The 25,571-nt window shown below is 49.4% G+C and overlaps 1 protein-coding gene across 4 annotated transcripts in view; it reads left to right on the top strand.

Moving 5' to 3' along the window:
- The first annotated feature begins 5,157 nt into the window (after positions 1 to 5,157).
- DNMT3B (DNA methyltransferase 3 beta) overlaps positions 5,158 to 25,571 on the top strand; it is a 40,636-nt gene continuing 20,222 nt past the window's right edge. For 3 of the 4 annotated variants that reach the window (XM_075072153.1, XM_075072152.1, XM_075072155.1), the window contains exons 1-9: positions 5,158 to 5,218; positions 6,397 to 6,544; positions 11,601 to 11,707; positions 14,597 to 14,749; positions 15,103 to 15,294; positions 20,734 to 20,892; positions 22,239 to 22,346; positions 23,748 to 23,889; positions 24,910 to 25,041. In XM_075072153.1, the coding sequence (XP_074928254.1) occupies positions 6,403 to 6,544; positions 11,601 to 11,707; positions 14,597 to 14,749; positions 15,103 to 15,294; positions 20,734 to 20,892; positions 22,239 to 22,346; positions 23,748 to 23,889; positions 24,910 to 25,041 (1,135 nt within the window). In that variant the 5' untranslated portion in view covers positions 5,158 to 5,218; positions 6,397 to 6,402. The remainder of the gene's footprint in view (positions 5,219 to 6,396; positions 6,545 to 11,600; positions 11,708 to 14,596; positions 14,750 to 15,102; positions 15,295 to 20,733; positions 20,893 to 22,238; positions 22,347 to 23,747; positions 23,890 to 24,909; positions 25,042 to 25,571) is intronic. The other variant, XM_075072154.1, reaches the window with a different exon arrangement.

Here is a 25,571-nt window from a genome sequence, read left to right as displayed (position 1 = left end):
GGCTGGTGAAAGGTGCCCAGCTGACAGCTGTGGAAACTGACAAACTTTTTCTACGTAGCCAGTGCAACTCCCTGCCACTTTGTGCTTCAGTCCACACCTGGGAGTAATTAATCTCTTCTCTGCATTGGGGATTTTCCCTGGTTAGAGAAGTCAGAGAGAATAAATAATGTGATAGATTTAGTCACAGATGCTTAATGCATTACTGGAAGATGCTCAGATACTGGGGTACTGAGCATGGGATAAGAACCTATATAGAATAGAATAAAGTAGAATAGTGACCAGCCATGTGTGTAGCTGCTTCAGAGCAAATGCCTAGGCCTTGTTTTCCCTAGGCAATGAGGTATTGTTTCACCACTTTTTAGCTAACACATGGTTACTAATATATTAGTGAAATCCTAGTGTGGACAAGGCAGCTGTAGTTTTAAAATGTGATAGCAGGTTGAGGTGAACACTGTGGTGGGGGTGGGAGTAGGGACGGTAGAGGATGAAATAACAAAAAAACCCAAACCAAAGATAGTGGTAAAATTGGGGAAGTCTCCAAGCCTGTGACTGGGAGGAGGGAGGGGGAAACTGGCAGCAGGGGCAGAGTGTAGAAACAGGTAGTGAGTGGGGCAGGGAAGGGACTGGCCTTTTTAAGGAGCACATCTGCAAGTCAAGAAGTTCCTTTTTCTTATTAAACTGCACATCCCAAGTACCTCTTTACTTTTCAGGATTAGAGGGAAATGCTCTGTTTTAGGGAGAATGAAAGGCCATTTGGGAGGTGATGGCCCAGAGTGGTGGATCAGCCATTGGTTTCAGCTATTCCTTGTTTTTGTGATTCAAATAGAATTCGGGTCATGGCTGACATCCCAGCCATCATGTAAAACGCTTCCCTGTGGCCTTTTGACATGCACACAGAGGTATCTACAGGCAAAGCCAGACTGTTTCCATTGTAATCTCTGCACCTACAGAGGAAACGTACCTATGAGGGTAACTCTGTTTCCTCTGGAATTAAAACTGAAACTAGCCCAACTGCATTTTCAGGGAGAGTGGGAGCCAGGTCATTGAAACTGCAGTAGTCAGCAGTGACTGATGGGGCCTAGAGGGACAAGCCGGTTCCAAAGGGCAGAAAGGCCTGGGGTCTGGGGGAAGCTTGTCAGGGTTTCGAAGGCAAGGCTGGCTCTGCTTTCATTGTCTTGGATGTAGGTGGGAAGCTCTTCAGGACAGGGTGCATCTGTGTTGCACTGTGAGCAATGGATAGTAGTGTGTGATCTTTATCCAGCATGGCAAACCTGAAATGGCCTGGGCTGCAAAGCTGGGATCTGGATCTGATCTCAACAGTTTCATTGTCTCAGTGGATGTAACTTTTGAGGGAGAGGTCGTGGTTCCAGATGCAGAAGCATCCCAGCAGTAGCTGGGCCCAGTCTCATGGAGGGTTTGAATATCGGGACCAAGACCTGGAACCATTCTATTCTGCTCTATATGAGTTCTTACATTGTGCTCATCACCACAGTACATGAGTGTCTTCCCACTCATGCATTAAGCAACGGTGACTAACTATCACATGTTTGTTCTTTCCTCCTCTCCCCAGGGGAAGAAGTGTGTGCAGTGGGGTGTTTAGTTTTGGATGTTTTAATTTGTTTTTATTTTTATATATAATCTATATATACACACACTGCTGTCTATGTACACTAGAGAATGCAGGTCAAAGAAATGTGCCTTGCATTTGGAGCAGAAGGTGGGGAGGTTTGGGTTGGTTCTTCACTCCTGGGGGAGTTTGTATGCAGTCTGGGGCTGGCCCCTGAAAAAAGCTCTGTCTCCTATATTCACTGGAGCTTTGTGTTCAGTGGGAGCTAAGTGCAGGGAGCAGGGCACTGGGGTGGTGTGTTAATGGATAATACCTGTGATGATAAGGACAACACCTGTGATGATAGCCATCTGGTCCATACCTGTATATATTTTGCAGGCCAGCATACAGGCTGTTTTTTGAAAATTCAGCTCTGAAGCCCATGTGGTGTGTTCTGGCCTGTTTCACTTTCTGGTACAGTTGTGATGGATGGGATACCAGCTCTGTAGGAGAATGTTCACTTTCAAACAACACACAATTCTTTTCAATGCAATTCTGAAAGACCCCCAGTGAAACATCAGAACTCCTTAGCTCTGGGGTTCAACGCGAAGGAGAGGCCTTTCCGAAAGTCATGTGGGCCAAAGTAGCCTTGGTGTATTAGCCCCCTCTAGAGAGCTGTGTTGCTGGTGGAGCCTGGCAGAGATGCTCACAAGAAGCCACAGCCCTCTTAAAAATAGTAAGGCATTGTACAGCCTCATCCCAGAACATACCTGTGTCTGACTAAGGATTACAGGATTCAGCTCTTCAGTGATTTGGGCTGTTGCTGTAGATTGCTGCATTGTAATGCTCAGGGCCTGCCTTCATGGCTGAAAAAGCTTGTGTTTTTTCCCTTGGGGTGGCTATCACACATGAGCTAGCCGGAGGTGAAAACACAGTGGAGACGAGGCGCTTTATTTCGTTTTGCTGCACACCGAGGCCAGCCCCTTGTACCCGCCTGGGGCTGAGCTTCAGTGTTTTGGTTAAACTCAAGTAAGTGCCTGGTCTTCACTGTGTTCTCCCTTGGGATAGCTCATGCATGCTAGGAAGGTAAAAATGTCCTCCATAGCAGTGGGGGCTGGAGTGGAAGCAGGAGTAAGCCCTTATTGCCCACTACAGACTTCGAACGCTTGTGTACTAAGCCCTGAGTTCAGGGCTGTTCAAAGCCAGGATTGTAGTGCAGCCCTATTACAAAGATCGAGGTAGTTTGCAAAATTTGGATGTGGACGTTGGGGTGGGTTTCAAGATGTTTTGATCCAGGGTTCAGGGTCTGTCCTGTCTCTGGTAATAAACTCCTAATATTCAGTAGTAACCTGAAATCTGTTGAGAGACAGTGGAGTCCCTAGAGAGAGAAACTGTGACCTTTGCTGCCTTTGTTTGTGAGGTGTGTGCATCTGTTACTCCCAGCTTCCATGTGAGGTATCTCTGGGGAGGAAATGCTGCTCCCCCTGAGCTGCTTCAGCAAGCCTTTCAGGTCTATGAGTAGCTGAGGGGAGTCCAGCGAGTCTGGGCAGCTCCCAGTAATTATTCATTTGGGTCTGAGAGCAGATGTGCTGGATCAGTGGGATTTCTACAAACAGCTGTAGGGGTTTACTTAGCTTGAGACTCTCTCTTTCTTCTGTCCCTGTGCCTAGAGACTGTTGTTGTGCTCTGGGGAAAGGATCTGAATGTACACTTTGTGGGGACTTTGCTTTTGGAAGGTGTGGGACGGACGCCTGACTAACGATTTGTGTCCAGAGCATAATGGACTAAAGGCCAAAATGTCTTCTCTAAAAGTTCAGTCCAGACGGCTCCTTTTTCTTGTCAGATGAGGTGAAAGAAGAGCTGACAACAGAAACTTCAGTTGTTTCTGTACTGCCTATAACGCACAGATCACAGAGGCATCTGTGTCCAAATTGAGAGAGAGAAAGAAAAGATAGAATTCTCTCACTCAGGCTCTTATACTGGATGCTGAACTGCCTGGAGAGGACATCAGTGACCTCTCTGCTCCCAGGGAAGGTTTCACTGGGTCCTGAGTCAGGTAAGATACCAGTGACATCAATGGGAATTTGGGTGAATATGGGCCCCAGTTTTCTGAGCCAGTGGGAACAGCAGGTACTTCGTGCTGAGTTATAAATGTCCCAGGAAAAACATGGGTTTACACTTGGAAAAGTTGTGGACAACATTCATGCCATATCGTGACTCTCGCTACACATCAGTGAGATGGCTTCCTTCCTTGGTCCAGGGGAAGCTACTGGACTGCAGCCCTATGGTCCAGAGTGCTTCTGACATCCTCTGGGAGCTTCCATTTCCTAAAATGGGACCAAGGAAGGACACATCTGGGAGAGCAAGAGACACATGGGCTTAGGTGAGGTGCCCCTCATTGCATGGGAACTGCTGGACAGGTTTAGGAGAGATGGGAGAGGGGGAAAAAAACCCTTGTCTGAATGAGAGAGAGAGAGAGAGAGAGAGAGGGAGGAAGGGAAAAAACCCAGCCCGCTCTGTCTTTGTTCTTTGGCTCAAGGCTGTGCGTCCCAGCTGACAACCCACAGCTAAGGAGGCCCCAGGGTGACATTAAGGATGTATGTTTGTGACAATGATGAAATTCTGGCTGACACAAGACGTGATAAGCAGAGCAGACCCCATTTTGTGCATTGGTGTGTTGCTGTGACTCTGGCTGTGCTGTCAGGAAAACACTCTAAGCAGCCGTTCTCCTGCTTCTGCATCAGTGGAATGGGATCAAGCCCCAAGCAGAGATTTGGGGCTCTCCGCAGAACTCGTTGTTGGCCCCTCTTTGTTCCCAGACGTGTGTGCCCCAGGGAAAAAGCATGACCCCTAGTGGGGAGCTGTAGGGAAATGGAGGATTCTGTTTTTAGGCAAAAATGAAGACTTTTAGAACCAGTTGTGATTTGAAAAATCACTTCAGTGATAACACTGTTGCCTGCACCCTGTACAGGGCTTTGAGACCCTGTTCATCATGACATTTCTGGTGGGGTGTGGAGAATTTAATTTTGTGGGTGACAGACTCTCCCGTACTTAAACCACCAACTTATCTAAAGTTATAAATGTTTGATGATCTCTAAATGGGTGACAGGTCCAATTGGGCTGTCAGTGATGCTGCTGCAATCGCAGTGAATTCACTGGCTATGTCTGTAATGAAGATGTTTTCAGTCCTTTTTCTATTTTATCAATTTGTTGTTGTTATTAGTTACTGAAATCTGCAAAACACTTTGGAAGGGCACTGCTCGGATTGGATTCAATGGGAGAAGGGCTGGGAGCTCTTGATAATTATGAATATTGTAGCGCTTGGCCCAATAAGCCAATAGTTATTTCACGTATGGGAGCAGGATCAGGCCCAAAACTGCAGCCTCGTGTCCTTTAGACCCACAGTAGCTGTGTCGTTCTCAGTGAATCTTTGCTGATTAGGAAAAGGGGAAGCTTGTGCTGAATCTAGCTGGATGAGGGGAAGTTAGACCAAAGAGGAGGAAATTCTAATAAGACACATGTCTCACCACTAGATCTGATGTGCTGTGTTCATCCAGAATGGGTCAGGTCCTACTTCCGCTGCAGTGAATGGCAGTTGCCATTGACTTCAATTGGAGCAGGATTGGGCCCTCGCTCGGCCAGTCTTCACAACTGAGCAGTAGCATTGCAGAGGTGAATCCATCTTACTGCCAGTTCTGAAATGGTTTTATCCTCCTATAAACAATTCATTAGGTGGGCCAATGGCTCTGGACTTGGTTAAATGGTTTATGTGGTTTGGCTGAAGAGAAAACATTTTTAATTAATAATTTCTCTGATTCTATCAAGATTATGCCCCTACTTCACTTGAAGCCATTCTGTGTAATTAAACAAGCATGGCTGCTGAGTTCCTGCTCCCAAGTAGCTTGCGACCTTTTGGCCCCCAGGTTCCTGGGAGGGACGCATGCTCTCAGTTCCTCCCCCTTTGAGCTCTCTGCAACTTCAGGGGGCTAGCACCAGTGTCACAAGGAGCAGACTTTGTCCCTGGCTCCTGAATCTCTTCTGGAAAGTGGAACTCACAAACCAGTGTGCTGAGGGAGAAGGGAGTATAAGGGGGTCCTTGAATGTCAGCACTAAGAGAGACAACACTTCCACTGCCTCCCTGCCTAGCTTCTCTGGTCACATCTTTCTCTGTCACGTGTGGACAACTGTAAAAACAATGCAGGAGAATGGCACTAGCCTGGGTGAGGCCAAACAGTAGGGGATAGAGTTGAAAGATGGTGTGACTGGATTGGAAGAGGCAGAGGCCTGAGGCAATGTCATGGCAATATGAGGACTTGGTTTTCTCTGGTAGTTTAGGCTTTTTGGAAACATCTCATTCCTCCAATGTGATTGGGGACAACAGCTTGAAATCCAGAACAAGAAACTCAGCTCTAGATTAAGGATGTCCAGTCTGTTAGATCTGGTCATTCTCCTCTCACGTACACCAGTATAAATTGGGAGCAGCTCCATTGAAGTCACTGGTGTTGCACCTGCGTGAAACTGGCCTGACTTTAGGACTAATGCTGCGAAGTGCTGATCAGACCATTACCAGGTCCCGTCCAGAATGGTGTAAAGAGCAACAACACTGAGGAGAATCAGAGCTGGACGGACGACAGAAAGGGACTGATGCAGCATTCATTCCAGTCGGTGGAATCTTTCCATTAATGTCCAGGGGCATTGGACCAGGCCTGAAGAAAGCCGCTAAGCGGATGTTCAGTTGTGGCTGCATTTAGTAGGTTACGCAGCCCAGTTTGTCTTTCTCAGACTTTACTTGGCTGTATGTAGTGGGTGGCTAAATTTCTCTCCTGTTGTACCTCAAATCATTTCCGCAGGCCAGCATGAAAAGAGACAAGTGCCATGGCAATGGGGAGACAGACTGCAGGGCAGAGCTAGTCTTTGTCAATGGAGGCTGCAGTGACCCTGCTGAAGATGAAGCTTCTCCCCCAGCTCTGGAAGCAAATGGAAGGCCCAATACACAAGGTCAGTCTCTTACTGCACTCGCAGCATGGGCTCGGCTCTGGCTTTCCACAGTTGACTTCCTGGGGGCGGTGCGGGGTGCAGTGAAGATCGCTGCATTGGGTGCTTGTATAGATTGGGCTTCTCTAATGTGGCTCTCGTCTATAAAAAGAACAGGAGTTCTTGTGGCTCCTTAGAGATTTACAAATTCATCTGAGCGTAAGCTTTCGTGGGCATTCATTGGATGCATGCAGTGGAAAATACAGTAGAAAGATATATATACACACACAGAACATGAAACAATGGGTATTACCATACACTGGGGTCTGGCAACCAATGGCATGCATGCCAAAGGTGGCATCCGATCCGATTTTTGATGGCTTGCAGCGGTGGGCTGAATGGCTCAGCCCACTGCTGCTCTGGGGTTTTGGCCGCAGGCTCCTGCCAGCCGGGGTCCCACCACTGGTCCCACTCAGTGCCCGCTGCTGGCCTGGGTGAAGGAACCCCAGGTTGACAGTGGGCTGAAACCCTGGCTAGCAGGAGCCAGCAGCCGAAATCCCAGAGCAGGGACAGGCTGAGCCGTTCAGCCCAACACTGTGGGCATTCAAAAATCGGCTTGTGCGCCACCTTTGGGCTCTGCTCCTGGCCTTGGATCAGTGCTCTGCAGCCTCCCCGCTGTGGCCCACTGTCCCCAGCCTGGGACAGTGAGGATTGCACACGAGGCAAGAGGGGGTGCAGCTTAGCACCCTCATCTTAAAATTGCTTATATCAAACCACGCTGCGTTTGACCTTGTGCCTGCCTTCTTTCGCCATTTTTTTCCCCACTGAGAGTTGAAGGGAACATTTGACAAAATGGCAGCTCCTAAGAAAGCGAAGCTAGATGTCCGATCATTTCAGCCTTTTTGGACAGACACATTTGGATTTATTGAAAAGAAGGACTGGGCTATTTGGGCTTTCTGTTATGAAAGTGTTGTTTGTCGCACGTCAAGAGTTCGACATTTTGAAATGAAGCATGAGAAAACCTTTCTTGACGAAAGAGACAAGACTGAATTGATCAAAAAGGCAGTAGCAGCCTATGAGAAGCAAAGCAGTGTTTTTAAAAGCTTAAGTGTAAGTAAAAATCAAACTGCAGAAGGAAGTTACAAGATTGCACAGTGCGTTGCAAAAAACGGAAAGCTGTTTTACAGATGGGGAATATATAAAAGAAGTGTTTCTCAGCAGTTTGGAGATTTTGTTCAATGATTTGTCAAATAAAGATACAATGTTTATTTTTCCCCCCTGCTCTTCCTCACACCTTCTTGTCAACTGCTGGAGATGGGCCGTTTTCATTACCACTACAAAAAGTTTTTTTCCTCTCCTGCTGGTAATAGCTCACCTTAACTGATATAGTATAGTAACACCCATTGTTTCACATCCTTTTTGTGCGTGTGTGTATGTATGTATGTATCTATCTATCTTCCTACTGTATTTTCCACTGCATGCATCTGATAAAGTGGGTTTTAGCCCACAAAAGCTTATGCCCAAATAAATTTGTTAGTCTCTAAGGCAGGGGTAGGCAACCTATGGCTCGTGTGCTGAAGGCGGCACGTGAGCTGATTTTCAGTGGCACACACACTGCCCGGGTCCTGGCCACTGGTCTGGAGGACTCTGCATTTTACTTTAATTTTAAATGAAGCTTCTTAAACATTTTTAAAAACTTATTTACTTTACGTACAGCAATAGTTTAGTTATATATTATAGACTTATAGAAAGAGACCTTCTAAACAGGTTAAAATGTATGACCAGCACGTGAAACCTTAAATAAGAGTGAATAAATGAAGACTCAGCACCGCACTTCTGAAAGGTTGCCGACCCTGCTCTAAGGTGCCACAAGAACTCATCGTTCTTTTAGCAGATACAGGCCTGGTCTACACTACGCGTTTAAACCAAGTTTAGCAGCGTTAAACCGATTTAACGCTGTACCCGTCCACACAACGAGGCCCTTTATATTGATATAAAGAGGTCTTTAAATCTGTTTCTGTACTCCTCCCCAACGAGAGGAGTAGCGCTAAAATCGGTATTACCATATCGGATTAGGGTTAGTATGGCCGCGAATCGATGGTATTGGCCTCCAGGCGGTATCCCACAGTGCTCCACTGTGACTGCTCTGGACAGCAATCTGAACTCCGATGCAGTGGCCAGGTAGACAGGAAAAGCCTCGCGAACTTTTGAATTTCATTTCCTGTTTGTCCTGTTGGGGAGCTGGTGATGCAGTCCAAATCCAAAAAGAGCTCAGCATGGGCCGTATGGGAGATACTGGATCTGATCACTGTATGGGGAGACAAATGTTCTATCAGAGCTCCGTACAGAAGACGAAATCCAAATACATTTGAAAAAATCTGCAGCTATGATATACAGAGTTCACAAGCACAGTGTGCATGACATGTGTAACGGAAAGCCAAGAATCAAATGACGCTCATGGAGGGAGGAGGGGTACCGAGGACTCCAGCTGTCCCACAGTCCCCCAGTCTCCAAAGTATTTGCATTCTTGGCTGAGCTCCCATATGCCTTAGGGTCAAACCATTGTCCGGTTTGGTGTCAGGGTCTATCTTGTCAATTTACCACCCCTCCCCCTCTGTGATATGAAAAGGGTGGAAAATCGTTTCTTGACTTTTTTATATGTCACCCTGTGTAACTGCATGCTGGTAGACAGGTGCTGCAACAGTAAACAGTAGCATCCTCTCTCTCCCCTCCCCAGTGGCAGACGGTACACTGCAGTAGGACTGATAGACATCCTGATCATGAGCCCGTGATGCTCCTGGCTGGCCTCAAGTGAGGCCGGCCAGGGCGCCTGGGTAAAAATAGAATGATTCCTGGTCATTCCCAGTTAGATGATACAGAACGCTGGTAACCGTCTTCATAGCAACTGGGGCTGAGCTCCATCAGTCCCTCCTTTCATGTAAAGAAAAGATTCTGTAGTGCCTGGACTTCATCAGCAGCGGATGCTGGGCCCTCTCCCCCACACTGCTTAATGTCCTGCCTGACTATCATAGTAGCTAGAGGCTGCCTCCTCTCATTTATCTCAGTAACAAGTCAGTGTTTTTTATTCCTGCATTCTTTATTACTTCACACACAAATGGGGGGACACTGCCACGGTAGCCCAGGAAGGTTTGGGAGGAGGAAGCAACGAGTGGGGTTGTTGCAGGGATACCCCCTAGAATGGCATGCAGCTCATCATTTCTGCGGGATCTGACACAGAGCGGCTGTGCTCTCTGATACACTGGTTCTCTAGTACACTTGCCCTATATTCTAGGCAGGACTGACTCTATTTTTAGATACTATAAAGGAGAGATTGTCTCAGGGAGTCATTCCCATTTTTGTCTTTGCGCCCCCGGCCGACCTCAGCCAGGGGCACCCATGACAGCAGCAGACGGTACAGAAGGACAGATAATCATCATCTCGTTGCCAATTTACAATGGCGCAGCAGACAGTACAGAACGACTGATAACCATCTCTGCTGTCATGCAAAGGCAAATGAATGGTGGTGTGTAGCGCTGCAGTACCGCCTCTGTCAGGGGCATCTAGTACACATACGGTGACAGTGACAAAAGGCAAAACAGGCTCCATGGTTGCCATGCTATGGCGTCTGCCAGGGCAATCCAGGGAAAAAGGGCGCGAAATGATTGTCTGCCGTTGCTTTCCCGGAAGAAGGAATGAGTGACAACCTTTACCCAGAACCACCTGGAACAATGATTTTTGCCCCATCAGGCACTGGGATTTCAACCCAGAATTCCAATGGGCAGGGGAGACTGCAGGAACTATGGGATAGCTATGGAATAGCTACCCACAGTGCAATGCTCCAGAAATTGACGCTAGCCTCAGACCATGGACGCACAACACCGAATTATTGTGCTTAGTGTGGCCACGTGCACTCGACTTTATACAATCTGTTTTACAAAACCGGTTTATGTAAAATCGGAATAATTCCGTAGTGTAGACGTACCCACAGATTAACACGTCTGCGACTCTGAAAGTTCTCATCTATGGAAGGCTGGATCCTGCTCTCCTTGAAGACAAAGGCAGTTTTGCCATTGGCTTGAGAGGGAGCAGGACTGGGTCCAAGGTGGGCAATGAGCAATAGCTCAGATTTGCACGCTAGTGTTGGGTGTGCTTGATGTATTTCACTGATGCCGCACAAGTTAATGATAAACCACTGGCATCTTCTGAGCTGTAGACTTATACTGCAGAGACATCATAACTAATAACGGCAACACATGCTCCTATTGCAAATTCCCTGGAGCTACGTGACAGGCTGTGCCATCCTGAATCATGTGACAAGCTCTGCTCTGCCTCCCTGAGTCAGTTGACTGTGCCACCCTGAGCCAGACAAGCAACACAGAGGACAAATAAATATGCACAAAAGGAGTGTTGCCAACTCTTGCGATTCTGTCAAGAGTCTCGTAATAGTGCCCCAGCTCTTGGAGTCATGTGATTAGGTCAGACTGCCAGCTTTAATTAAAAAGAGAAAGGAGGAAACTTCTAGCCTATGGGGTGGTGGAGAAAGGCTTGAAAATACAAAGAGGAGGCAGCAGAGCGGCTTAGGGGGTTGAGCACTGAATTGGGACTCAAAAGACCAGGGTTTCATTCCTGGCTTTGCCGATCACCTGGGGGGAATCACCTTCTGTGCCTTAATTTCCTCATGTATAAAATGGGAATAATGATACGGATGTCTTTTGTAAAGCTCTTTGAGATCTGCTGCTGAAAAGCTCTATCTGAGCTGGCTGTTACCGTTATTGCACCCTAAAGGCCTAACATCTATCATTTAAAAGATAAAAACCCTTTACAATTTTTAAGGCAATCTCACGATTCCAGCTGACTTGTTTGAATGCTTGGGGTTTGCAATCCTGCAGAAGTGAGGTCTGAGAATGTCAAAATCTTCAGAGTTGGGCGAGATTTCTTCCCTAGGGTGGGACATGGGTGAGATCTCACCCTTCTCCAAATAGGACTTGCTGATTTATACCAAATTCCATGCTGGGGTAAGTCGGTCCCATTCCAGCAACAACTGACTCACAGCAGCATTGTTTTGGACTGTTTCCTGTAGATGCTGTGGACCTACGATTAGTGTCCACTAGGAGCAAGAAGATTGGCAAGGAAGACCTCTCCAAGCAAGACCTATCTTGGCCCGTGAAGCTCAGGGAGGCTCCAGAGGTCAGTTTTTTCCTTCCACAGAACATCGTGCTCTGGTCTGCAGTTCTAGTTCTTCTGGTCTGTATTGTATGGTATCCTGTTAATTGTCACAACAAATTTTTTGGTGGCCTCAGAGTGCGGCCACCAACTCTTGCTGCTGGCCTCTCTGACAAACCCATCTGTCGGTCCCCTGCTTCCTGCGGCCTGGCAGCAAGAGATGCCCCAGCGAAAGTGGTTTGGGAACTCACCAGCTGCTTGTAAAGTCCCTGGCTCCCTGTGTGGGAGTGGGAGAGCTGCATGGGGAGTACCCTGACAACTGAACCCTGCGGCCACCTCCATTGACAAGTGCCTCTGGCGCCCTGTACACCATCCCCACGTCTTCAGAGGCACTGCCTGGAACCCCCTAGGAGGCTGCACAGTGCAGGGCACCGATCCCTGTGGTGGCCCCAGGGCAAGCACCAAGGCAGTGTACCTCGCTGCCCTTAGTAACAGCTATTCAGGAGCAACAGCCGTGTGCTGCTTTGCCCCTCCCTCCAATCTCTGCCCACACTTTGGAGGCTTTTTGGCAGCAAAAAAATTGTTGGTGGCCACATTTGAGAAACACTTCACATGTCTGCATGGTGGTTTAATAGCCCATTCGGTTAAACAGGTGCACAGCTCGTTTGTGAAGTGCTGCTAATAATTGTGTGGGCCAAATTCTGTGCTCCTCATTTGTTCTTTACACCCGTGGCCTGAGGAAGTGCTGCGGAAATTGGCCCCAGGGGTGGCTCTACCTTTTTTGCCACCCCAAGCACGGCAGTCAGGCAGCCTTCGGTGGCACGCCTGCGGGAGGTCCTCAGTCCCGTGGATTCGGTGGCGTGCCTGCGGGAGTTCTGCCAGTCCTGCGTCTTTAACATACCTGCTGCTGAATTGCCGCCGAATCCACGGAAGTGGTGGACCTCCCACAGGCACACTGCCGAACGCTGCCTGACTGCCGCCCTTGCAGGGACCGGCAGGGTGCCCCCCGCGGCTTGCCGCTCCGGTCACGTGCTTGGAGCGCTGGTGCCTGGAGCTGCTGCTGATTGGCCCTGTGACAAGACTGGCAGCTTCCTAGATATAGTCAATCTGGACCGTGCATTTGATCCAATCTGGCCCTTGTTACAGTCTCTGTCAGCAGATCGGGAGCCAAACTGCTCTAGCTTCTTTCTCGAACCAGAGAAATTCCAAGGAGCAGTTTAATCAAAAAGAAAACCAAAAAACCAAACAGCATTCAGTTATAGCTGGGTTATCTCCTGTTTACAGAACAAAAAGCATGTCAACAAGGAGACAGACAGTCACTAATTCCCTCCCCTCTCGCCCCACAGAGCGCCTGGGGGGATTGGAGTGCAGTAGAGGAGGGGGCAAGCCTTATATTCCTTTACAAGGGTACATGGTCTTGTGATCCAAGCGCGAGATCGGAGCTCTAGTCCCAGCTCCGCCATGGATGGTGAGACCTTGAGCAAGTCCCTTCCCCGCTCTCCGCCTTAGATTCCCTGTCTTTAAAATGTGGGGGAAGTACCTGCTTGCACAGGAGCTGGGAGGGCTCTTTCACTGATGCTCCTCACGTGCTTTGAGACCCTTGTGTGGAAGGTGCTGTAGATAAGGTCAAAGCCTTGCTGAGAGTGGAACTGGAATCAGCTCGCAAACCTTTGCCTCCCCCAGACACGAGCTGGGACCTTGCTGCAACTGGGGCTCGTTACTTTTGCCTTTCACTTCCATGTGTAAAATGATCATGAATTCAGAGGTCTTTCTGGCCTCCAATGTAACTTTATTGTGTTGACTTGGAAACCCCAAAGCTAGAGATCTGCCTGTGAGTACAGACCTTCCAATGGCAGAAACCCTGAAATACACCCAGGAGTTAAAACTCTGTTTGCTTGAAGGGCCTGTTCTCCCCTAGGCTGGTTTGAAGACTTGTTTTATTTTAAAGTTCTGTTACCCCAGATGCAGGAAACCCGCCTGCTTTAGAATGTTTCATTGAACATAGATCTACAAACCACAGGGGGAAAAGCTGCCATGGGAGGAAAGCTCTGCAGAGTGTGTGTGTGTGTACACACTTACATGAGGGCTGGGGCCCTAGGAAGGGACTGCAGAGACAGAACCTTCTCCCCCACGTACAGCCCAGCTACAGATGCTGTGCTCCAGAGTCCATAGCATTCCAAAGAGCTGCCAAATCTCAGGTCCTTTTTATTGCCTTTTAAACATGTTTTTTAGTTACCTCTCTGCCAAGAAGTGGTGGTTTTAAGAGGAGACAGTGTCAGTGAAACACAATGACCGAAAACAAAAGTTGTCCCTCTAAATACAGATCCCTTGTAGGATCTGGGCTGGGCTTTCCTGGGGCAAGGTAACTGCTCCAAGGAGAGAATATTGGGTTTCTCGTGGGTGGGATATCAAGTAGTTTAGAGGCACCAGGCCCATTCAATGAGATGCTGAGATACCACATGACAATACACATTGTTATTGTAGCACCTGTTGGCTCTAGTCAAGATCAAGGCCGCATTTTGCACTGTACAGTTGCACAGTGAGAGGTAGTGTCTGGCCTGCAGAGCTCTTGTTTTACCTCAACAAGTCCAGAGAGATGCAGGGATTCACCCCACATCAGCCAGCAGGTTTGTGCTAGAGCTAGGATGAGAACCCAGGTCTCCTGCCTGGAAGCTAATGCCCTGCCCGCTGGGCCATACACCTTTCGTAGCCCATGCGACTGTCCCTCACAATTCAATTTCCAATTGCTGTTGGCCCTGCAAGGAGAATGAAACTGGCCCGTGATCACAGCATGGCCCTTGCTGTGCATTGTGGGAAAGCATCAGTACAAATTAAATGTATTTTCTTTGTTGACTCTATGCAGGGAAAAGAGCATGAAGGGTGTAACCAAGACCTGTTCTCTCTGGGTTCCAGGTGCGACTGCGCGGTGCTGCCGGCTGGGAGAGCAGCCTGAGGCAGAAGCCTCCAGCTCGCAGGATATTCCAGGCAGGAGTGAATCTCCAGGAGACAAAACTTAAAGCAGGGAATGACCTGGAGCGTGACAGGGAGTCCCTGGCTCCCATTCGGGTAGGGCTGTGCGTGGGACCGGGGACAACACACAGGGAGAGCGTGAATTGGCGAGGGCAGAACTGAAGCCCACGTGGTGTGTAGCGTGGCTTCAAGACCAGAGCTTTCTGCTTGCACCTGTCCAGGGCTCTAGAGGAGGAGGCTGGCATGAGTCTGGCTCTCTGATTCTCAGCCTGGAAACATGGTCTTTTAGCGTGTTTGGGGGATGCAGTTTGCGGGGATGATATGACGCAGGATGGGTCTGTGCTGCCTTCCTGGCCCTTCAGGCTCTTGTTCTCTCTCTCCTCCTTGCCCCTCTGTTTCCCTTCCTGCCTCCCTGTGCTGGCTACTCATGCCCTATTCCTTCTCCCCAGTGCTCCAAGAGGAGGATGGCCATGTCTGTCCAGGCGCCCCTGATCGACCTCACTGAGGAGGATTCCAAGGAGTCCTCCCAGAGCAGCAGCACCATGTCTGCCAGGAGCAGCCTGGAGGACCAGAATGGATCCCCCCACCTTGTTGCTGGGGAGCAGGAGAGCAGAGTTGCAGGGGAAGTGGTGGAATACCAGGTAGGGGAGCCCAGTGATCCCTGAGCTGTGGCTGTTCCAGGCAAATCATTGTCTCTGCACCCAGGAACAGTATCGCGTCCTCACTGAGATCTTGGGACAGCAAGACAGTACCCAGAGCTAGGATAGACTCCCCAGATGAAGCAGGTGTCTCCTGGGTTTTTGCAGTCTCACACCCACCTGGCACGTGATTTGGAGTTTCATGGCAACCTCTCTTCCTGCCTGCTGTTTGCCTTTGACTCCTCTACCCTTGCACATGTCACTGCTCAAGGTTCCTCTTCCAGCCAGGCGGGCAGGAGACACAGGGCTCTGTTTAGGTGCTGGTGGCAGCAGGTGGGATGAGTCAGCACAAGGCGACATGCAAGCCCTGCTCCACCATGGGGTCTGCTGCTCTCAGTGTGCGGTGCTGGCCAGGGAGGGAACCGAGCCAGGATGCCCAGGGGATGCTCTGGTTAGCGCAGTACAGCTGCTTTCCCCCAGCAGAAGCCCTGAGGGCACAGGGTGGAGCGGAGGATTAGATGTTCCAAAAGAGTCCCCGGTGCGCCATGGCCCAGGCTGAGAGCTGTGCCCCTGGCAGAGCCTGCTGTTGCACACACTGATGTTTCTAGCAGGAGGTACCAAAGAGGACAAATTGGTTGTTCCCTTGGGTGAGTGCATCTGTAACCAAGTGGGGATTTTCCCTTATGTTTTTTGTGAGCCTATGTGAGTCTTACTTTTTTGTATGACTATTGTGTGTGCCTCAGTTTCCCTGTATGCTGCACCAGTACCTCAGTGGTGAGGATAGGGGTGTGTGACTTTGGCTGAGACCTCTGGGACAGGTGAGGCTGCTCCAGCTGCCTGCAGGTAGGCTATGGCCAGTGCTCTTTGTAACCTGAGACCCAGGAGGGGGATGCAACCAGGTGACTTTTTGCCTGGGAGGGGAGACAAAGAGAAGGAGGAGCAATGGAGGTTGGGTCACTGGAAGCTGGCAGTCTGCTTGTGAGGACTGGAAGAGTGGGAGTCCAGGGCTTCTGTCCCAGGACTCCCCAAGATGGACTTGGCTGAAAGTCACTGATTTCTGTGCTAACAAGTTCTGTCCTGTGCTGTGTTCCTGTCAAATAATAAACCTTCTTTTTACTGGCTGGCTGAGATGACGTCTGACTGCGGAGTTGGGGTGCCAGGGCCCTTTGGCTGCCCCAGTAGCCCTGCCTGGGCGGACTTGCTGTGGGAAGCGCACGGTGTGGAAGGGGGTGCCGAATGCTCTGAGGTCAGACCCAGGGAGGTCGAAGATGTTTAAGATTCCTGCCCTGGCAACAGTCTGCTCAGAGAGAGGAGGCTGCCCCAGAGTCCTGACTGGCTTTGTATGGAGTAATTCCAAAGCATCACCCGGTGACTCTGTGACAGCGTCCCAGTGCCAGGCACAGACAGAGGCTTGCTGGAATTGTGCAATTGCATTTTGCTACATAATTAGGCACCTAATGCACACAAAACTTAGCCTGAGGATTTGCACGTGGGATGATGATGCCTCCCCCACCCTACCAATTAGATTATTGAAAGAAAGGCCTTAGTTTGGATTTGGCTTGTTTGCTTTGTATTCCGTGCAGGACCAGGATTTGGGGGCCCCCCTCAGGGTTATTCTTGGTTGCCCAAGTTTCTTCTCCTTTTTTCCCCTCAGACCTTTTCCTTTCTCTTGCCCCTGGTCAGGAATGGGGCGGGAGGGCCTGTTGGCCAGGAATCACTCTCCCTCCCTGTAGTGCCTCCTGTGTTAGAGAAGACAGGCCTTGCTGTGAAGGGTAGGAAAGGGATTCTTTCCTGTGCTGCTGGACAGGGGCAGATCTGGTGGTTCCCTCTAGCGCCCTGACTAAGAGACTCTGCTGTGTGGGGTCCCCCGGGGCATGCCCTGTGTCCTGGCCAAGGTGAGCAATGCAGTGGATTGTGAACTATACTGGCCAGTAATTATGGGCCTTTCCTGACACAGAACTGAGAGGGAGGGATGGGGCCTGCTCGCTGGGTCTTTTCTCAGATGCAATCCATGCATGTAGGATGCAGTGCCCCCTACAAAGAGCTTTGAGTGCCCTGTGCTCCTGTAAGGGCTAAGTAGGCACCATGCAGGATCAGGCTCTTAGAGGCACGTGTACCCCAAAGTCATGCTGTCCCGCAAGTGTGAATTGGGTTCACGGATTCCAAACTCCAGCTGCACAGAAGTGACACCACAAATTGTGACAGTCCAGTGGAGGCTGAACCACTGGCATGCAAAGAACAGTGTGTAACAACCAATAGCAACTGGAAAGAAACCAGAGCCAAGAGATCTCTCCATCCAGAGAACCTTCTTGGTTCTGCTTTCACTAGCCTGCATGCCTTTCTCCCCAGTTAATGTGAGGTTTAAGTGATCAGAGTGCTGGCCCAGCCATTGGTTCCCAGCACTCTGTCACACCATCAACACTCTCTGTGTGATGTCTGTATTATCATCTCCTTCACGGATGAGTTTTCCACCAGCATGAAGTGGTGCAATTCCATTTGGAATGAATATACCTCCCGGGAGTCTTTCTGCTTCTGTTTTTGCAGCACTAGTGATGCACCGCCTCAGCTTGTCATAATGGATGCAGAGTCTCTGAAGGTGCAAGTCTGTGAGACCCAAACTCACGGTGTAGCTGTGCAGCAAGGCTTATGTGCAGTGGTGTTAAAACTATGGATTGCAGAATGCACAATATTTAAGGCACTTTCTCTGTGTGTCTTCAGAAGGATGGTACTCATTGCTGGCTGAGTTCTGTGCCAGCTTATCTATGAAAGAAAGACCAAACTCATGCACCAGTTGGGACACAAAAGTACCTGGCCTCTACTATCACCTGGATAATATTCTGAGGCTTTCATTCTGGCTCTTTCAGACTTGAGGGTTGAAGTGGTATTATAAGGCACCACTTGATCATTTGAAAGCAGTTCATCAGGCTCACTCACTGGAAGAACTTAAGATCTTGCTTCAGATGATTGGCAGCTTGGACAGCATCAGCTAATGTTATTGCGCTGCATAGAACAATGGTAGACCTGCCTTGTCCATGCTGTGCGTGGAGTGGAATTACAGAACCCCAGTGTTTTTTCTAATCTTGCCTGTAAATTGCTACTGGAATAGCTTGCTGTTTCTACATCCAAGGGAAGCAGGGCTTTATATCTTTGTAGCAGCTTGGACAGGAGATGTTGTTTTGTCTCCAGCTAGGTGATACAATGCAGTGTTGTAAGGTGACTGTAGTGTTATTAGATGGTTTTGGGTAGGGCAAGTGATAAACAGCATCCTTAGCAGCTCAGCTTTTTACAGATACTCTGCGCAACATGTCATCTCCACTTGGACTGCTGCCTCCCTTAGATTAGTTGCTCCCTCAAATGTTCCTGTTTTATGGCGTGTCCTGTGTGTTTTTTTTCTCACGCAAGCAAGGCAGCAGGACCAGTTGCAGGAGGACATGCTTGCTCTGATGGCTATAGAAGCAGGTGATCAGATTCAGAGTCTGTTTTCTTCCCTGGGTTTGACACATCTCTGACATGCACCTTATTTGATTTGCTTGGGTACTTCTGAAAGCAATACTTGTGATTGAGCATTGGTGGCACATCACCTAAACTAGAAAACTCCCCCAGGAGCCGCTGATACAACTCACCACTCCTGCCTTCTGCTGCCACCATCACCAAGTTCTACCCAGCACTGGTGACTTTGGACAGTTTTTTGCTTTCTTTTGATTTTCTTGACAGATAAAACATTTTTCAGAGTTTGCGGGGAGTTTTTTTCTCTTTGATGTAAGTGTAAAAGGACTTGTGTCCTCCATATCTTCATATACTGCAACTCCCCACAAAGGTAAAGTTCTCAGTGTGTAGTGTGAGCGTTCCCACCACCATTCCCACGTTTTTCATTTTGCACAAGTACACTGACTGGTACTAAACTGGATCTGTATGTTAGTATCCAAATTGCTATTTTTGTTTAGTGAACACTTTGAAGCCCAGTATGAAACTAGCTTCTCATCTCTCCACTGACCTGGGCGTAAGTGCCACTGAATTAAAAAGCTAGTTTCTAGAAATTTACAGCATGCACAGGCAGTGACACATTAAAACCTTCTACCAGGCAGACTGGGTGTGATGTATGTGCAAGTGGAGAAGCATTACATCAGGAATTCACACACATCTGTATCTCCCCACTGTGCAGTACAAACTGGGGGGCTGCACTCTCTTGCTACTGGTGCACAACCTGCAGTGTGAGACTGATCTGCTCAGCAAGTTGCGTTTGAAAATATAAAAAACCTATTCTAATCACTTGTGAAATACTTTGGCAAACTAAGAGTACGTAATGTGAAAACAGTTCATGTAAGGTATATTGCAAAATGGTATTTGCCATTTTTGCCACATGCTAATCAGCATCATTTCTGAGGGGAAAAAAAAACTTGCACATGCAAACCCAATAAAAATCTTTTACTATATTGTTGTTTGGTAGCTTTGGCCCTGAAATACCACACTAAGGTGCTGAAATTAACATAAACAGTAAAAGCTGTCGTCGTCATGTTGCAGTGTTCCTGGAACTATGCAAAAAACGTCACTGCCTCATTTTGGGTAGCAGTGTTTCACCTTGCCTACAAGCTTGTGGCACCACTCGAGTGCTCCATATTATATCTCATCTAAACGTACATAAAATAAGTTTTCCATTTCTGTATGATGTGGATGACTAGGGCAGGTACATTGAACTCCAGAAATACAGCCCTTTTTGAGAATTGCAGCATGCTCAATAATACAGCATAATTCATAGCTCTGAGGGAATCTGTGGAGGGAAAAAGGCCTTTGCTGGTGAAATGGGTGGAGCTCACTCACCTCACCAGTTTCCACCAGCTGAGGATGTGGCCAACAGAGTGAAGGTGGTAAACCCGTATGTCTCTGCATCAGTGAAACCAGGCACTTCTGAGACTGGCTTGTATGAATGCAGAGAAGAGGCTGCTCTGAGTTTTTTTGCATAGTGCAAGCCAGGACACAAGCAGGAGGGGGTATGCTGGTTGGGTGAGTGCAGGAGGAGGCATGCACTGTATGTTAGTGCCCAGGAGGCCTAGTTGGGTGTGAAGTTGCCAACAGAAAAAGCTTTCCCTCATTCTTCTGAAAATCTTACAATACTTTCTACAGACAGTTGCTTGGAACCAAAATTCCCTGTTCCCTGGTGACTTAGGGCCTGAACCTGGTCTCATTAATGTCAAGGGCAGCTTTGGCATTCATCCGGGAGGGAGTAGGAGCTAGCTTTCAGGGCCCAATCCTGTAAATGCTTACACACATGAGTAGCTGGACTCATGTGAATTGTGTAAAGGTGAGAGAGATGCAAACAATGACCAGCTGCAATGTGTACACGAAGCAATTTCACAATCACTTGAGGGCGCTTGTTGGCTTTTCTGTGGGCTCCTCGTGCTGGTGTTTGCTGCTGCTGATTTGCATTGCCCTGGTCTTTTTCAGGATGGGAAAGATTTTGGAATTGGGGAGCTCGTGTGGGGGAAGATCAAGGGCTTCTCCTGGTGGCCTGCAATCATCGTCTCTTACAGAGTCACGTCCAAACGTCAGGCAATCTCTGGAATGCGCTGGGTGCAATGGTTTGGGGACGGGAAGTTCTCTGAGGTACGTTGAAAGCACAGGGGCTGCAGATGCTCACTGCCCCCTCTAGCAGTCGAGGTCAGGCTGGGGACTCTTGTCTTGCAGATTGCTTTGAAACTTGGGTTACTGTGTCCTGTGCCGCTGCAGAGGCAGCCAGATGGCCAGTAGAGGGTGCCCAAGTCTCGTTGTTGTGATCCCTCCAGGATCTTGATGCCTTGCCCCTATTTGCAAAGCCTGGATTGGATTTCTTAGCATGGTTTCATTCTCAAAAACAAAGATTCTGATAATGAACAAAAAGAGGAACTAATCCCATCTGCAGCAGAAGCGCCAGCGGGGACCGGAGCAAGCCTACAACAACAGGAGGGACAGCTTGTGAATGAGGGACTAGATTTTAGTGTCGGACGTCTCAGGTTATTCAGATAAGAAATGATTCTATGAAAAACACTCTGCCACAGGGGCTGGTCCTTAGCTGCACAGGTGCAGCTTTCTCGCCTCCGACCCATGCAGAATGGGCAGGGGAATGTGCAGATGGCCATTTGCATGGGAAGTCGCCCATTCTGCACGGGCGGAATGGATGCCCCAGTGAATGTTGTGGTGATGCTGTGGAGGCTGGTTGAAAACGTGGGCTTCAGGGTCTTTTTAGCCTGGCGAGATCCTCTGAGAGCACCTTGGAGCCTCAGGTGTTAGCCATTGATTCCTATGTTCTTTCTTACACTCTTACACTCACCCACTCTCCCCATGGCACAGACCCTCCTTCCAGCAGAGAGTCTCCCTCCAGATGCCCATTAACAATTCTGTGCATGTTGGTGTCACTGGAGAGCAATGTGAGCCCTGCCTCCCACTCTCCAGGGACAGTGCGTGGTGGGTGAAATCACTGGGAGCTAGATGCTGGATCTGAGCAGAGCTTTCTTGGGGGAAACAAACCGTGTCACGTAGGTACCTTGTGTGACTGGATGTTTTGAGAGTAAATGACAACCTGACTCTGTGCCTGGCTATTCAAGCACCATTCACAAACGCTGCTAATTGCCTTTCTGTTCGTTACAAGTTCCTTCTCTGCAGGACTAAATATTGTAACTATAGACGTGCTGTAGTGTGCCTGAGGCAAGGGACTGGAGCCGAAACACCCGTGCTCTATTCCTGGCTCTGCCATTAACTCGCTGTTTAGCCTTGAGCAAGTCTCTTATTTCCCTTGGGGGGGGGAGGAGATAATGCAACTCAGTTTCATGGGGATGTTGCAAGACTTAATGTTTATAAAGCTCTTTGAGGTCCTTACATGGAAGGAGCTAGATAAGTGCCTGGTACTTCTTATTATTTGTATTTTATTAATAATCATAATATCTGTTATTAAGTATTAATCACTCTTCTGCTAGGTTTCAGCAGACAAGCTGGTGGGTCTGATGGCTTTTAGGCAGCATTTCAACCACTCCACGTTTAATAAGCTGATCTCCTATCGACGAGCCGTACACCATGCCCTAGAGGTAACTGAAGAGCAGGGCTGGGTTTTGTTGCAAGATTGCTCACTCAGCGGGAATCTCTTGGCAACACAGGGTGGCAGAGCATTTCTCAGGGCTCCAGCCTGCGTGGGGAGCACGGGGGACGTAGGAAGGGAAGTCAGAACCTGCCATATCCCACCCACACTGAAGCTGTAACTAGTGATCTGCCACGTGAGGCGTACACTTCGTGTTGCCCAGAGTGACTGACTGAGGCAGGTGGTGCAGCTGGGCTGCTCAACATTAATACTGAAGAAACTAAGGGGGGCGAAAGTGCCTGGGCCAGGAAACTAGGCTCCTTCACCCCGGAAAACAGCCCTGCCACCCTCTTCTGGGTAGAGCAGGTAATGGAGTCAGGACTCTTGGCTTCCATTCCCTGCTCTGTCACTCTCGCTCACTGCGTAAGCTTGGGCAAGTCCCTTCACCGCTGTGCACAGGGAGGTTAGGAGACTTCCTGGCATCGAAGTGTTAGTTAAGGGGTGTGTGGGGGAGGGGGGCACGTTGAGGTCCGGGGATGAAAGGGGCTAATGCTGCAAAGTGTCAGTGATTCTTCCCAGCTGTTCAGGGTGGGCTCAGTGATGCTCTCACTGCTCTCCTGGCACCATGCCGAGGTGCAGACTTGGGGCCAGACTCTGCTCACATTTATGCTGCAGGGAATCGGAGTAACTGCTGGCTCCTCCAGAGTCACACTGGTCTTGCTGAGTCTGGCTCTGTGTCAGGATCTTTGCTTCTCCGGCAGCAGCTCCCCAGTCGCTCGCAGATGTTGTCCTGGGAGCAGTTGATCCAGGCTGATGATTGATGAACAGCAGGCCTTGTTATTGGCACTGGGGCTAAATGCCTCATGAAGCTAATATCTGGTATGCACAGTGGGACACATTCCACTCTTGGTTACTCTCTGCAAACCTGCAGGGACTCTGCTGCCTTTGGAATTTGGGCCAGTGGCCGTGGGCTGATTCCTCCTGCTCCTGCCTGGTTTGGGGCTCGCAGACATGGCTGGTTGCAGGTGTGCTCTTCCCCAAGAGAGCCGTCCGGAGCTGGCACACCCACTGCTGGAATTTGTGTGAGCGCTGCCCTCAGGAAAGGCCTGTGCGTCCCCCACCCTGGGAGCAGCTGTTGCTGCAGGTGCTGGTATGAATGAGCCAGTGTGCACATAAGTTTGCGGGGAGAGCTGGCATAGGAGGCTGCATCCAAGCAAGAGAAGTCAGGCCAGCTGTGTCGCCTGGGTTCCACATTTCAGCCAGACTAGAAGACAGGGATCCCCCATGACCCTGGCCTTCTCTCTTTGAGTGGTTGTTTCCAAGGAGACCGTCACTGGGATGTCATTATAAGACGCTTTGACTTGTCATCCAGCTGTGTAGAACGTAGTAACTTCTCCCCTCTTTCCGGCAGGTTGCAAGGAGCCGGGCAGGGAAAACGTTCCCAGGCACCGCTGGAGAGTCTCTGGAAGAGCAGCTAAAGCCCATGATTGACTGGGCATTCAGCGGCTTCAAGCCCATGGGATGCAAGGGACTGAAACCGCCGAAAACTGCAGGTTTGCTGCTTTTGTGAGCCAGACAGCAGAGCTGGCCTGGTCAAGACTTGCCAACACACCTGGCCCCTTGCCCTCATTTCCTGGCTCTGGATTTGAATTTAGTTAGCTGCTACTGACCCCTTGGCCAACCTCTTCCCTCGTGGCTGCATTGTCATCTGCTGCTCAGGGTTCCCTTTGCACACTGGGGGCCAGAGCTATCTCTAGAGGTTGCAGTGGAGTTGTCCCAGGGATGCGTTTGGCCTTGCCTGGGCAGTAGCACAGTGGGTGCCGTTAGACAAAGAAGCCCAGCAGCAGCTTAGCAAAAGGCCAGAGGAAAGATACGAAGCACCTTTCAGTTGGCATAAAAATATTGCTTCAGGAACTAAACTGTTGTTTGGTTGTGTTCGTCCATCAGGCAGGGCTTGGGCTGGGTACCACATGAGGGGCTTGGGGGACACAGCTTCCCTCTCTGTGGAAATATTTTGATGCCCAGTAAAGGCAAAAAGTAAGAATGGCCCTTGAGATGCCTCTCCCAGAGTCATGGCTGGCTGGGAGGGCTTAGTGTGTGAGGGAGAGGGGGTGAACTGTGCCAGGTGCAAAGAAATCTCCCAGCCCCTCATCCCAATCATCTCTAGCACATGCAGCTCTGGCCCCAGTCCTGGCACACAGCAGGAATGTTGAGGGTCTCACTGGAAGCTCAGACTAAATCCCTGCCGGAAGGACAGTGTGTGGGTGCCATGTTGCCAGACGCTGTGGGGAACGTGGCATTGGGTTGAGCATGTGTTAGTGGAATAGGCTTCCCACTGGAAGAACGTGTAACATGATTCTAATTCGGGAGTGCTCTGGTCTTTGTTTGTCGTGGCCCTCTCACTACACCAGGATAAATCTGACCAGGGGAGTAGGGCACTTATTCTTGGTGAGGATGAGGGGAAGAGAGAAGTTCAACACCTTTCTTGCAGGCTCTCAGCACTGCAAAGAGCCAGGGTAGTGGGTCAGGTCCGGACAGAGTCCGGGAAGGCTGAGGCTGCTCTTCTTTCACAGAGAACGGAGTGGCTCCCCTCAAGAACGGCATTGAAGAGGTCTGTGCCCCTGAACACTGCCCCCCGGCCAAGCGACTAAAGACTAACTTCTGCAACAACAGCAAGGAGCGGATGGAGGAGGACCAAAGCAGAGGTAACTTGGGAGATGGGGGGGGGGCTGGCACCAAGGGGGATGTCACAATTCAGCAAAAACTTAGACATTGAAAGCACCAAAGAGAGACCCTCTGGGCAGGGGACGTGTGACAGGCTGTGACTCCCTTTCAGGCAACACAGAATGAACGACATTTTTTGGTGTAGCACCAGAAATGTGGGAGCTGGAGTATTGGCGTAGCTGTGTCAATACAGTATCTACGCCTCTGTACACTGCATACCCACATCATGTGTACACGGCCTCAGTACACATAGCCCTCACCTGCACGTCCCCTAATCTCCACACAAACACACTTGGCATAACATAGCCTAATCTAGGCACTGCCATGCATGCACATCCTCATGCTGCATGCTAATATACAGCTACAGGTTTTCTGCCAAAATGTATTGAACTGTATTGTCTCCTGGGTTCATTTGCGACTGTTTCAGAGCAGTGAACCACTGGAGTAAAGCTCGGAAAAGGACGCGCAGTCTGTGTAAGATAAGTGCATAATATGTGACTATATATATGCC

The sequence above is a fragment of the Chelonoidis abingdonii genome, chromosome 14, assembly GCF_003597395.2.
Source record: "Chelonoidis abingdonii isolate Lonesome George chromosome 14, CheloAbing_2.0, whole genome shotgun sequence".
In the NCBI taxonomy this organism is placed as follows: domain Eukaryota; kingdom Metazoa; phylum Chordata; order Testudines; family Testudinidae; genus Chelonoidis; species Chelonoidis abingdonii.
The sequence above is the reverse complement of the archived record's forward strand: the minus strand, read 5'-3'. Positions and strand labels throughout refer to the sequence as shown.